The 14,756-nt window shown below is 45.8% G+C and overlaps 1 protein-coding gene across 8 annotated transcripts in view; it reads right to left on the bottom strand.

Annotated features, from left to right (window-relative positions):
- Window positions 1-14,756, bottom strand: part of LOC137425615 (protein Wnt-5b) — a 472,266-nt gene that overhangs the window by 28,146 nt on the left and 429,364 nt on the right. For all 8 annotated transcript variants that reach the window (XM_068114220.2, XM_068114218.2, XM_068114213.2 and 5 more), the window contains one exon: window positions 13,351-13,544. In XM_068114220.2, the coding sequence (XP_067970321.1) occupies window positions 13,351-13,418 (68 nt within the window). In that variant the 5' untranslated portion in view covers window positions 13,419-13,544. The remainder of the gene's footprint in view (window positions 1-13,350; window positions 13,545-14,756) is intronic.

Genomic DNA, 14,756 nt, shown 5'->3' on the forward strand with positions numbered 1-14,756 from the left:
CTCGCGCACGAGGTTTCAGGTGCACAAAATGGCGCCTCGCGCGTGGCTGCTGCAGCTGCGCCCGCGGCGCCGATGGACTGGGGCCTATTTTGGGAGCAAATGAAGGCCTTTATGGCCGAGTCGGGGGCAGAAATGAGGGCCGGTAATGAGCAATTGAGGAATGCTATGGGAAGTAAATTTGAGTGGTTAGACAACAGGTTGGAAGGGCTGGAAGGTAAATTGGGGGGCCAACTGGAGGACGTGAGTAATCAAATTGGGGAAATGAAGGATGGGTTAACGGGGTTGGAAAATAGAATGGCCACCCAGGAGAACCAAATGGAAGGGGTGAAGAATGGGTTGGGGGGGTTAGAAAACAATATAGAAGGCAAATTGAGGGAAATAGGGGAGCAATCCGCCCGGGAAATTAAACAAATGGGGGATCAGATAGAGGAGGTAAAAATCGGGTTAGAAACCAAATTGGACACCCACAAGGGGGATTTGGAGCAGATGAGGGCGGCATCTACCAAAGAGATGGGAGAGATGGGGGAGGATATAAGGCGCGGAGTGAGCGAGGAGGTCGCGGGGGTACGCGAGGAGGTAAAGCGGGGTGAGGAGCGCATGGAGAAAGAGGTGAGGAACAGTACGGCTAGGTTGCAGGGGGGCATAGAAGACCTGACGCGGGGAGTAGAGCAGCTGACAGTGGGACAAAAGGAGTTGGGGGAGCAGGTGGAAAAGAATACGGCGGTAATAGGGGGGTTGAAAGCGACCCAGAAGGAAATAAAGAAAGAGCTTCTACCGACGAAGAAAGAATGTCAGATGGTACACGAGGGGTTGACAAAAAGGTTGGACGAGGTGACAGACAATGGAGACGAAGGAACGGGAAGTCAGAACGCACATAGAAACGACCAAGGTGGCCTTAGAGGGAGAAATTGAAGGGGCGCACCGGGAAATAAAGGAGGTGAGACAAAAATTAGAGGAAGTGGAAGAGGGGGTAAGTGAAATTAAGAAGAAACGGAGGGAGACTAAAAAGGAGATAAAGGAGGAGGTGATGGAATTGGTGCAAGGTTTGTGCTCACAGCGTGATGATGTGATTACTGACCAAATAAAGAGTTTGCAGGTGGCGGAGGAGGAGCGGAAGAGAAGAGGTGCCGAGGTGAGAGGCGATATGCTCAGGAATGTATATGGTGTGAGGGGAGATTCAGTGAGCTTGGGTGTTGGGCTAGACCCGGGCGTTCGTGAGAGGCCGCTGGTGAGGTGTGCGACAGGTGCAGAGGGCGTAGACAGAGGGTGTGTGCAAGGATGTCCGACTATGGGGAATGCGAGGGGTATTGGTGAGCAAGAGTGTGCGCCGAGGAGTGAGTGTGCTGTCGAGAGTGAGAAGGAATGCACGATGGAGTGTGGTGGTGAGAGTGACACTGAGTACGAGTTGGTTGTGGTAGGTGAGAAGGAATGCACACCTGGAATGGCACGGGTGCGAGAGAGCACATTGAAGCACGTGATTGGGTGTGCAAAAGAGTGCACACCCCTGGTTGTCACAGAGGATGTGACCGAGGAGTGGGCGCGAGGAGGTGTGTTGATGAAGTGTGCGAACGACGAGTGTGTGCCAAGGTGTGCAGTGGTCAGGTGTGTAACGAAGTCTGTGAGTGCAATGAGTGTACCTGGGTGGTGTGTAAGAGGAAGTACAATAACGAAGTGTATGGAGACACCTGGATGTGTGAGGAGGAAAAGGAACGAGTGGTGTGAGTATGTACGGGGAGCAGCGACGTTAAACGGAGCAGCAGTTGGACCGACGGTTAGCCGACGCGAGCCCTCGGTCCGTGCCGGGCTTTGGGTACTGCGGGAACCGGCGGGGGTCGTAATCACGGCGGTTTCAAAAGAACCGACGTGCGCGACCCGGGCCGGGTCTCGCCCTGAACGATCGCGTCCGCGCTCTGCTAAGCGGAGCGGGCGGCCCGGTGCGAGGGAAGGTAAGAAGGGTCGGGACGGCGACCCCTTGTGGTTGCGGTGTTCCGGCTGGGTGAGATTGGGCCATCGGGCGGGAGACCGAAAGGCTCCGCGCCGAGGTGGACCTAGGAATCTCGGGCCGGGTAAACCTCCTCCCCTGAACCGAGTGCCGGACGGATCCAACCGCAGTAGACAACCCACCCGCATTCATTGCTCGGCTTTGCGAAGCCGAGCTTTGAGAATGTAGTGATACACCGAGGCTCAAGTTAATGGACGATGGTAGGGATAGGGTATATGATTGGCAAATTGATGATTGGCAAATTTGATGGGCACCAATGATTGGCAGTAAAGATGGGCAAAATTTGATTGGCGATGGTGATGTAGAGGAATGGCAACTCTGCCATCCCTCACATCCTACCCGGGCACATGAGCATTAGTTATGGGGTTTTGGCAGTGTAAGCTCGCCGAGGGAGGGTTTGGATAAATGTATAGGGACTTAGAAATGACCATAGGTGACATGAGAATTAAGTAGCGACATGTACCTGTAGAGGGGACGTAGAATAGATTAGGTGGATTATAACGACGAGGGAGCGCAATAATATAAGTGGCGACTGGGAAGCGCGAGTTTTAGAAGGGCACCAGGTAGATCAGATGATGCTGTGTGTGTGTGTTGAAAGTGTATGGAGCAGCGTATGAGTGAATAATTGTGATTGTGCATTGTATTGAGGGAATGAAGAAGCCTGGGAGGTAAGGAGGGTGCAAGAGCCACCAGGTGTGTGTGGGCACAGGTGTGCCAATACAGGTGAGAATGGTTGTGGGGAATAAATGGTCTGGAGTAAATGGAGTATGGAATGGATGGTGTGGGGTGAGTATGGTGGAAAACGTGGAGTGGAGTGGTTGGTGCAAAGGGAGTGGATGGGGAGGATGGACCCCTATCACGAATACCCGGGGAGGGTAGTTTAAGAGTTAGGTAGAGGGTATAGGTAAATTGTGGTGGATATTGGCATCTGTGGTGCGTGTGGTAGAATGGTGTTTGGATGGGTGCATTAGTGACGTGGAAATGGCTGGGCGTGTGGCCTGTTAGAGGGATGGTTGGTTGAGCGCTCCGCCACTGGTAGTCTGTCGGCCAGGTGAGGCCGCAGGTAGGCTCTGGGAGCCAGTTAGAGTTCAATGGGGCCCGAGGATCCAGAGGAAGGACCCGGGTAGCCCAGTGCCAGAGAGGGCACCGAGGGGGTAAGCGCAAGGGAGGGCCTTCCCCAGGTAGGTTAGTGAGGAGCAGGTAAGCTCAGATGGCAACTTCAGTGGCGGAGGCGCACAGGTAAGTAGACCTGTTAGGGGAGCCACACGACCCAATCCTGAAATTGTGCGAAGGCACAGGGAGTTGAATCGGGGGAGTGAGACCCCAAATTGGTGAGCACCACAGTTTGGTCAATGGGAGTTTGGTTTTTAGAACCGCATAGAGTAAGATGGCCAATGGTTTGGCAGGGAAAGACCCCGGGTAGTGTAAAGTGTGTTAAGTCATTTAGAGGATAGTTAGGATTGAAATCTCCTCGCACCATCTACATCCACTCACCTGAGGTGACGACAGTGCTCCACACCATGCCATGGTTTGTTATTTATTTTTGTGCAAATGTTTTTGGGGATGTGAGACGCATCATGACGTGGGTGAGACATTGTGCTGGTTGTTCCATCTCTCCCTCCTTATGAGGACTGATGATGAATTGGGTGATGGTAAAATTGGGATAGAGGGATTGTGTTAACGAATTTGGTATTAGGGGAGATATTGGGAGACGTGACGATAGAGACGAATTGTAAATTGTTTTGTAAATACGGGGTAAAGGGCAAGGGTAGAGTAGGTGACAGGTGGGGTGGCGTACGTTAGGGACGAGCTTTCTCCGCTCGCTCTCCGTGTGCACCTCACTCTGCATTGCCTTTATTGATGTGTACCCTTGCGCCCTTGCCCTCGCTGACTCTGCTTTGTCTTCCTTCCCCCCCCACCCCGCCATGGACCGTGCTGTCTGGGCACTGAGGGAGAGCGTGTGGGAGCCGCATTTGTGTGCCCGAGCCCCCGCTGCCAGCTGCCTGGATCGATGCACCACTTATGGACCGCACGTCTTGCGGCCATGCATCACCATATGGACCACGGTTCTGTGGCCGAGCACCACTTATGGACCACACGTTTGTGGCATGACCCCTCTGCTGGGACCGGCCACGTTGGCCCAAAAAAGTTTGCTTTCGGACCATGGTGAGGTGGCCGCTTTTTGCCCTACAGGTGGACCACCCATAGTTGGCCCCTGTGGGCCATAAATAAAATGGACACGTTTTGTGCTTTTTATTATTGTTATTATTGCAAATAGGCAGCAAGCCACAAGTTGAGAGCATCAAGAGAGAACATCTGGATGAGACAACGGCCAGCAGAGGGAGCAGCAGAGCAGAAACAAGACCATCAGTTGTTTTATTGGTGCTTTGATTGGTGCTTTTTGGTGCATGCATGCTCGGAGATGCATTACAATAAAATTCCGCATCCCCGGGCATGTGAGGTGGTGTATCGATGCAGTGCATGCTTTTTCCTCCCTCCCACAGGATTTTATTTTGTCTCCCAAAAAATGACAGGTCCTGGGTTGCGTTTTGTAAATACAAATAGTCACTTGTAAATAATGCTCCCCACCGTAAATGTTTAGCTTGAAAGTAATTCCGCAATTCGGTTAATTGTGGGCGTGAATCTGTTGGGTAGGGTGCAACGTAGTAGGGGGACATATTTAATTGTGTTTTAAAACTGTCGCACTCAGGGTAAGGTTAATTGTAGAGGGAAATTACACCTGAGTGTCACACTAAGTTAAAGATTTTCGGCCCGAGAAGTGCCGTGAGCAATGAGGGTGCTGTGTTGCGGTTTTTAGAACCTTCACATGTAAATTTAATAGTAAATTCCCTTATAAATAACCCCTGTGTACATTTCCCCTTAATTGGCTGTTAATTGAAATAAGTGCACCTTAGTTAGTCCATGTACAACACGTAGCGAATCGTAGGACTTCTCTATAGTTATATCGTTATTCTGTGTTCCAGGTAAGGCCATGTGTCCAATAATTGACTCTCCGTTGCATCAAACCAAATAAGATAGGATCCCCTGCAATATCTCTATGGCCTCCTAAAAGTTCACTGCCCTTTGGCTGGGGCTCGTTTGATTGCCCCAAGACGCCATTGCCCATGTGCTTCATCTCGGAGAAGAAGAGGGAGGCGCCGGCAGAGCACGGGCGTGGCACAACCTCGTCATCAAAGGTGGAGTCAGCCAGCCCTTATCAACCAACGAGGAATCAGTGGGCATGGCTTGAGAGGGCGGAGAGAGAACGATCTGGCAGGTTCGGGAGGGTTCCACAGGGGTGGAGATAAAACCCGTTGTGCGGAGCCCCCACCGCAGTTCTGTGGAGGGAGGCGCTTGAGCAAGTTACGAGAGGGAGAGGGAGAGAGACGCATGAGCAAGGAGCACAAGTTGAGAGGATCGTTCATTCATTTGCTTGGCGCGAACGTCCCTGCGGCGAATGAGAAACGGCACGCCCTGCTCGCGATACCAACCAGCACTGACGACCGGGTTTTTCGTGGCTGAACCAGAACAAGTGCGCGTACGCGGACCGCGACGTCGTGCCGCGATCCTCGGCCCTCCCTGTCGCCCGTTCTGTGGACCGACTGCTCTTCTCTTCCCTCCATTCAATTCCTGCCTGCAATTCCCTATTCGTGTGAGTCTGTTTGTGTTGTCCTGTGGGAATAAGTAAGCTTGTATAAGGATTGCGCTGTGTCTTCTTCTTCTTCTTCTGTAAATGACTTTCGTTTCTTCCTTTGGTTTCTTTGGTTTTGTACATAATTAATAAATGTCTGTTATTTCTTATCCTTTGGTTTCATTCTCGTCCGATTGCTTTTGTCTTTTCCCGATTGAGTTCCTGTGGCGCGATTTCGGCCAACGCTTTATAATCGGGTTTAGTCTATTGCTAACGGCTTGGATTCCGGACTGCTAAACCGCTCGGCAAAATACCATCTTGTCCGGGATTCGAGCGGTACTTGTCTCCCTGTTTTGCGGAGGGATTGATAAAGGTATTCGGGCTAATACCTGGACCAATAACCCTGATCAATCCCACCCCGCAAAGGAGCGTTACAAGTACCAGGACCGGTCGGACGGCCAGCTTAAAAAGACAAGGGGATTAAACCCCCCTCGGTAAGGGGAGTGCCGTCCCCCGGAACCATAACACTATTAATTATGAGTACACTTCATTATAATCCATTATTGATGAGTACACTTCATTATAATCTACTAGCAGAAGTACCCAGCATTGCCGGGTGGGGAGGGGAGGGGAGGGGGGAGGGGAGGGGAGGGGAGAAGAGGGGGGGAGGGGAGAAGAGGGGGGGAGGGGAGAAGAGGGGGGGAGGGGAGAAGAGGGGGGGAGGGGAGAAGAGGGGGAGGGGAAGGGGGAGGGGAGGGGGAGGGGGGGGGAGAGGTGGAAAAGAGAGGTAGGGGGAGGGGGAGAGGGGAGAAGAGGAGTAGGGGGAGGGGGAGAGGGGAGAAGAGGGGGCATGGGGAGGGGGAGGGTGAGGGATGGGAGAGGGGAGGGGGAGGGAGGGGAGGGGGAGGGGGATGGGAGGGGGAGGGGGAGGGGGGAGGGTGAGGGATGGGAGGGGGAGGGGAGGGGGAGGGGGAGGAGGGAGGAGGAGGGTGAGGGCTGGGAGGGTGAGGGGGTGGGGGGGAGGGGGAGGGGGTGGGGGGGGAGGGGCGGGGGGTGGGGGGGAGGGGCGGGGGGCGGGGGGAGGAGGGGAAGGGGAGGGGGAAAGGGGAGGAGGAGGGGGAAGGGGGAAGGGGAGGGGGGAAAAGGGAGGGGGAGGGGGAGGGGAGAAGGGGTAGGGTGGAGGGGGAGGGAGGGGGAGGGGGAGGAGGGAGGGGGAAGGGAGGGGGAGGACGGACGGGGGAGGGGGAAGGGGGAGGGCCAGTCAACAATGACGTTGCAGTTCTCATGGTCGGAGAGCAGCACAACAATCGCGACATCGTCCTGCATCTTCGAAAGAGCACGAGGTGGATTTTGGAGACTCACCGATCCTGTGACCCACGTCCTCCAGTACCGGCGTTGCCGGGCGGGGGAAGGGAAGCCCGCACATTCCCAACCCGTAAATTCGCCCTCTCGACTCAAGCTCGTATTCGATTCGTATTCGAAATTGAAAGGGGAAATCCTTCGTATTCGAATTCGTAAACACGAAATATGAATTAAAATTTAATTCATATCGCACAAAATCGACACAAAACACGGTCGCATAAAGGTGAAAAACGCAATGGCTTTTCGCCCTGAATTACGTGCAAACGTGTGACGGGATGGAACATCACGTGATCGCTCTGAGCGAATCAGCGAGCTGCTCGCACTGGCTGAGATTAGCGGGTACTTCGCTGAAATGCGCTGATAAATATGAATAAAAAACATGGATCTCGTCAAATATTGTTTCGGCCATGTTCGTCCCAGGCTCAATGGCCATGTCTATGCCAAATATCAAGCACGTGAGCCTCTCCGTTTTGGAGTCTATCGGTAACATTACACACACACACACAAACTGTGTTATATATATATATAGATTAATGATGAGTACACTTTATTATACTCCATTAATAACGAGTACACGTCTTTATAATCCATTGATAAAGAGTACACGTCATTATAATCTATCAATGATGAGTACACTTCATTATAATCCATTACTAAAAAGTACACATCATTATAAACCATTAATAACGAATACACTTCATTATAATCCATTAATAACGAGTAAACGTCTTTATAATCTATTGATAAAGAGTACACGGCATTATAATCTATTAATTACGAGTACACTTCATTATAATCTATTAATGATGAGTACATTTCATTATAATCCATTAATACGAGGGCACATTATTATAATCCATTAATAACGAGTAAACGTCTTTATAATCTATTGATAAAGAGTACACGGCATTATAATCTATTAATTATGAGTACATTTCATTATAATCTATTAATGATGAGTACACTTTATTATAATCCATTAATGATGAGTACACTTTATTATAATCCATTAATAACGAGTGCACATTATTATAATCCATTAATAACGAGTAAACGTCTTTATAATCTATTGATAAAGAGTACACGGCATTATAATCTATTAATTATGAGTACACTTCATTATAATCCATTATTGATGAGTACATTTCATTATAATCTATTAATGATGAGTACACTTTATTATAATCCATTAATACGAAGAACACTTTGTTATAATACATTACTAACGAGTACACTTCATTATCATCCATTAACGATGAGTACACATCATTATAATCTATTAATGATGAGTTCACTTCAGTATAATCCATTAATAACGAGTACACTTCATTATAATCCATTAATAACGAGTACACTTCATTATAATCCATTACTGAGTGCACTTCATTGTAATCCATTAATAACGAATACACTTCATTATAATCAATTAATAAAAAGTACACGTCATAATAATCCATTAATGATGATTACACTTCATTATAATCCATTATTGATGAGTACACTTCTTTATAATCTATTAATGATGAGTACACTTTATGAATATCCATTAATAATGAGTACACGTTGTTATAATCCATTAATAACGAGTACACGTCATTATAATCCATTAATAACGAGTACACGTCATTATAATCCATTAATAATGAGCACACTTCATTATAATAGATTAATAATGAGTACACTTTATTATAATCTATTAATACCAAGAACACTTTATTATAATACATTACTAATGAGTACACTTCATTATAATCCATTAATGATGAGTACACCTCATTGTAATCTATTAATGATGAGTACACTTCATTATAATCCATTACTGACGAGTACAATTCATTGTAATTGATTAATAACGAATACACTTAATTGTGATCTATTAATGACGAGTACACTTCATTATAATCCATTAATAACGAGTACACTTCATTATAATCCATTAGTAACGAGTACACATCATTATAATCCATTGTTAACGAGTACACTTCATTATACTCCATTAATACGTACACTTCATTATAATCCATTAATAAAGAATACACTTCATTATAATCCATTAATGAGGATTACACATCATTATAATCCATTAAAAACAAGTACAATTCATTTTAATACAATTAACGAGAAAGCATCTGAAAATGCAAAGCCCGTCGAGTCCGTTTGTAATTAGAAATCTTCTTCTTCTTACTTATGTGCAAAATAACGAAAACAGTTTTTAAAAAAATAGAAAATGCAAATTGATGATTTTATGTTGCCTTGACCTTTGAGCTTTAGATCTAAAAGAAAAAAATCAGCTTCTAGCTTTTGAATGGTGAACCAATTCAGTGCCCCAATATGGAAATTCTTTAAATTTCAGGTCAATCGGGTGAAAATTGGTGACTTTATGTGATGCTGCCCATTGACCTATCGATCTAAAAAAAACAAACCAATAGACTCCCAACCTTTGATGAGATAACCAGGTCAACAACAACAACAACATGCATTTAAAAGGCCATTTTCCCTGCTAGAGCGGGGGTTAGCCTTGCGGTCCCCATGACAATCTTCTCCATTTTGCCCTATTTTCTGCATCTCTCCTTGTTAACCCCCTTGCCCGCATTTCTTCTTCCACCATCTTTAGCCAAGTCTTTCTCGGTCTTCCCCGTCCTCTACTTCCTTCTACATTCATTTCCATCACTCTTCTCAACCAGTCACTTTCATCCTTCCTCAACACATGACCAAACCATCTCAACCTGTTTCTCTTCACAGCATCAATCACAGGCTCTATTCCCATCATCTTTCGCAATTCATCATTTGTCTTCCTCTCTCTCAACGATACTCCGCACATCCACCGAACCATTCGCATTTCCACCCTTTCCAACCTTTCCAAGATAACCAGGTCAGTGATCTGATATTCAAATTCTTTAAATTTCAGATCAAATGGATGAAAAAATGATTATTTTATGCGACGCTGACCTTTGACCTTTTGACCAAATTATTAATTTGCCTTCTCCGTATTATCATAACAAATCTTTGGTGAAAAGTTGATTAAAATAAGCTCAAATGGTAAAACCAATTATGGCCAGGAAAGACACACACACACACACACACACACACACACACACACACACACACACACACACACACACACACACACACACACACACACACACACACACAAAACCCCGTCTCTTGCTGCACAGGGGATAGGCTAACGAGTACACTTCACACCAATTATAACAACTACTTTAATCCAATCACTATAATCCAATCATGAGTAAATTTCACTTTAATCCAGTCATAAACACTAAATTTCACCTTAATCCAATCTATAAAGAGTAAATTTCACTCTCATCCAATCATAACAAACAAGAGAGAGCAATCAGAGATTGCACACCCTCGCCAGGATGTATTTTCAGTGGTTTTTAAGGCTTTTGTGTTAAAACAAATATGGCGGCCAAACCACGTGACCGATGACGTCATCATTATTTTTTTATCCACTAATTTATTCCTAGATTGTGCTCAATAAATTTCATCATCATAGGATGAAGTTTTGTACTTGTCATATTATGATGTCATAATGGAGGCACCTATGACATCATCATTAACATATTTTATTCCCCATGGAGAGTTCTTTAAAATGAGCCAAGTCTCAATTTTTTTCTATTTAGCGCTTTCGGAGATATAGAGGTGCAAATGTTTTTGGTTTTTCCAAGATGGCGGCCAAACCACGTGACCTATGACGTCATACTTATCATTAAAAAATTATACAGGCGGAGTTGCACCTCTGGTGAAAATTTCCTGTCAATCAGACCTACGGTTGCAGAGAAAATCATATTTATTCTGTGCGGACAAACAGACAGACAAACAGATGAAAAATCGGTCAGAGACCGAGGACTTGCCGGAATGTACTTTTTTATCGGCCATTTTGGACAAATATGGCGGCCGAACCAAGTGACCGATGACGTCATCATTATTTGTTTTCTAAACTAATTTATTACTTGATGATGCTGAAGAAATTTCATCTTGATCGATGAAATTTTGTACTTGTCGAATTATGACGTCATGATGAGGCACCAATGACATCATCATTAAAATATTTTATTCCCCATGGAGAACCTTTGTTTTTGATTCAGAACTTAATATATCCGTTTAAATCAGAAAATAAAAAGAAATGGCATTGACGAAATTATTGACACCCCAGACTTAATATTTAGTAGCACAATCTTTGGTCAAAATAACTGCAGTCAAGCGCTTCCTATAGCCATGAAAGAGCTTCCTTCACTTCTCTACTGGCAGTTTGGCCCACTCTTCTTGTGCAAACTGTTCCAGTTTTCCAAGACTTGAAGGGTCCTGCTCCCAACTGCTGTTTTCAGATCTCCCCAAAGGTGCTAAATGGGGTTTAGATCTGGACTCATTTCTGGTCACTTCAGAACAGTCCAGCGCTTTGTCTTGAACCATTCCTGGGTGCTTTTTGTAGTGTGTTTGGGGTCATTGTCCTGCTGCAAGACCCATGATCTTCAACGGAGACACAGCATTCTGACACTGGGTTGAACATTGCACTCCAAAATGCCTTGGTAATCTCCTGATTTCATGATGCCATGCACACATTCATGGCACCCGGTGCCAGAGGCAGAACAACAACCCCAAAACATCACTGAACCTCCTCCATGTTTGACTGTAGGGAAGGTGTTCTTTTCTTTTAAGGCTTCATTTTGTTTTCTGTAAACATACAGATGATGTGTTTTACCAAAAACTTCTAATTTGGTCTCATCTGTCCACAGGATTTTTTTTCTTTTATTGTTTTTTTTGTATACAGAATCGAGGCTCGTGAAAGAGCTAACATTTATCACACAAACAAATCAAACAGACAAACAAAGTATATCAAAAGGGGAGCGGTAGACAAGACGGGGAGAGCAGGGGAAGCACACAAACACAACATTTGAGAGCAGGGACATCGGGAGAGCTGTAGGAGGGAGAGGGCTTGGGGGAGGAGGCTTTGGAAGGGGGGGGGGGGGGTGGGAGAAGTATAAAACACAAGGACACCAAGGACTTCCAGGAAAGAAGTTGGTATTTCAAAAAAGATATTCTCCCAAAAAGATATTCTCCCAGAGGGATTTTGGCTTGTTCAGGTGTATTTTGGCAAACTCCAGTCGGGCTTTCTTATGTGTCTTTCTCAGCAGTGGGGTCCTCCTGGGTCTCCTACCATATAACCCCCTTTCATTGAGTTGGTGACGGATGGTGCGAGTTAAAGCTGTCGTACCTTGTGTCTGAAGGTTAGCTTTAATCTGTTTGGCAGTTGATCGAGGTGCTTTCTCCACCATCCAAACAATCCTTCGCTGCAATTTTCGGTCAAGCTTTCTCTTGTGGGCACATCCTGGGAGGTTGGCCACAGTGCCATGGGCCTTAAACTTCTTGATAACATTGTGTACGGTGGACACAGGAACATCAAGGTCTCTGGAGATGGACTTGTAGCCTTGACATTGTCCATGCTTGGCTACCTACAATCTTGTGTCTGACCTCCTCAGACAATTCTCTGGTTTTCTTTCTTTTCTCCATGCTCATTGTGGTACACACAGTGACACAGAACAGCAGAATGACTCCTTTTCTCTATTCAAACTGGTTGATTGAGTGATTTTATATTGCAGGCACCTGAAACTCACCACAGGTTAGTTCAATTTCAAAGTTAAGGAGAATCACCTGCTTGAAATATAATTATTTCGAACAACTTCTGGAGGGTGCCAATAATATTGTCTGGGCCATTTTAGGATTTCGTGTGGAATAAGCTAAGATTTAGTAATTTTCAGCTTTTTGTTTATTTCCACTGCAAACCAAAGAAATACATAATTATGTAGATACCAAAATATTTTTTTATTTCAACAATTTTCTGGAAAAAATGGTGCAATATTGGGAAAAAAGTGCAAGGGTGCCAATATTTTTGGCCACGACACTATATAAAACATGTCATTCTTGGAGCATTTTGAAGGCACCTTGGTTGTACCATCCGTATCGTATAAATGGATAGTGACATGTGAATGATAAACACTGGACAAGGAACGGGAAAGCAGGATATGGAGAGAGAAGATGAAGTGGAGGAATCAAAATAAATGATAAAAAGTCAACGTTTAGTCATATATTCCGTAAGATTACTATTTGCAGCCTTTGTTGATCTTGTGAAAAATTAATTTCCTAAAAGGCAAAAGCTATATGAGTGAAAGCAAACACGATGGAAACTGAGAAAGTTTTATTTATACAATCATCATAATCCTTACAAACTGAGGAGGTGTGGGTAGTTCCACGAGGTGGACTTTTCACGACCTTATGGTATAAAGTAGCTCCAAGAGGTGGTACCTTCGTTCCTTTAGGTAAGATGTGCACTTACCACCACTCGCTGGCTCCTACGCAGTCTTGAACAAGCAGCAGAGGCCAGAGAAAGAGATGAGAAAACATGGCTCCTCCGCGCAGATCTCGCTCTAGCTCCAGACTGTGCTCCAGTAAGGAACTTTGATCACTTGTCTCTCTCTCTCTCTCCCTCTCCTTCGGTCTCCTTAGGGTCTCCTTTGGGTCTCCTTCGGCCTGTGGCAGAGGAAAACGCTCGAAAGCTCCAGGCCCAGTACTCGAAAAGGTCACGTGGCTTTGTATAATAGCTGACAACAACCGACCCTGTTTCGGACCAAATGTAGTCATCAGTTGGGGAGGCAGTGACAGTGCGCGCACTCACTGATCACCCACGGAACCGAATCGCAGACCAAACCGCACTTTATATGGCCTCGCCTACGGTCCACTTGGTCCCATAAATGAGTCGATTTTATCTCCGTCGATCGTTCGGATAGACGCAAACTTCAGAGGGGGAGCAGTCCTTTTCATCTACCCTCCGATGCCCCCCACCCCTCTTACACACAACCCCCTCCATCCCGACTCTCCTCTTCCCACACTCAATCACCCGCAATCCCAGCATGGGCATCGGCTCCACCATACATTCTACTATTATCCCTAATTATCCTTAAATTCAGAAAACCTCATCAGTCATTGAAATGACTACAAACATATTGCATACCAATCCATGGGCAAGGCTCTCATCTTCACCATGTTCTCAGCATCATGTTCATGCGGAATGGTCCAAAGGCCCCTTACTTTTGATATTGATCGTGCCAAAACTTTTAGGGCTGTCTTGAAGTGTGGAAGTTATTTTCTGGAATCGACCCAAAAAATAATTCTTGTTTTTGTTTGTCGGATTAACAACAACAAAAAAAGCTTTTAAAAGGTTTGTGCAGATTATGGAATGATAAAATATCTCATTCCTCTAATGCCTTCACTTTCTGCCAAGTAGTTCTTTCGGCGCCAAACTCTTCAAGTCCCTTATTATGCTCTCATGGAAAACGCGACGTTATCAGGACCCTTATAACCCCTCTGTTTATGCCAGGAATGTGCGGCTCGTAAAGGAGCTAAATTATGGTTAGAAATGAGCAGAACAAGAAAGAAAACTCTAAACTACCGAACATAGAGCATTGGTTCTGCCGAAGCAGTTTGTAGGCTTTCCATCCTGCTGCCAGCAGTATTTAGGGCAGGAATTTGTAGTTTTTAAATGTAGGAGGATGGAGATGCAGGAAATACAGTGGGGGTTTATAAATGACACAAGGTACAACAAAGAATCGGGAAAGATAAAGCAGGTAATTAAATAATTATTGTGCAAAACGAGACGTTATCAGAAATGGCAAACCAGACCCTTCTGAGGAGGTCCTCGATAGCCATTGTGAAAGCCACCCACCAAAAAGAAGAAAAACTGGA

The sequence above is a fragment of the Myxine glutinosa genome, chromosome 4 (genome assembly GCF_964187855.1).
Source record: "Myxine glutinosa chromosome 4, kmMyxGlut1.1, whole genome shotgun sequence".
NCBI classification, from domain to species: Eukaryota; Metazoa; Chordata; class Myxini; order Myxiniformes; family Myxinidae; genus Myxine; species Myxine glutinosa.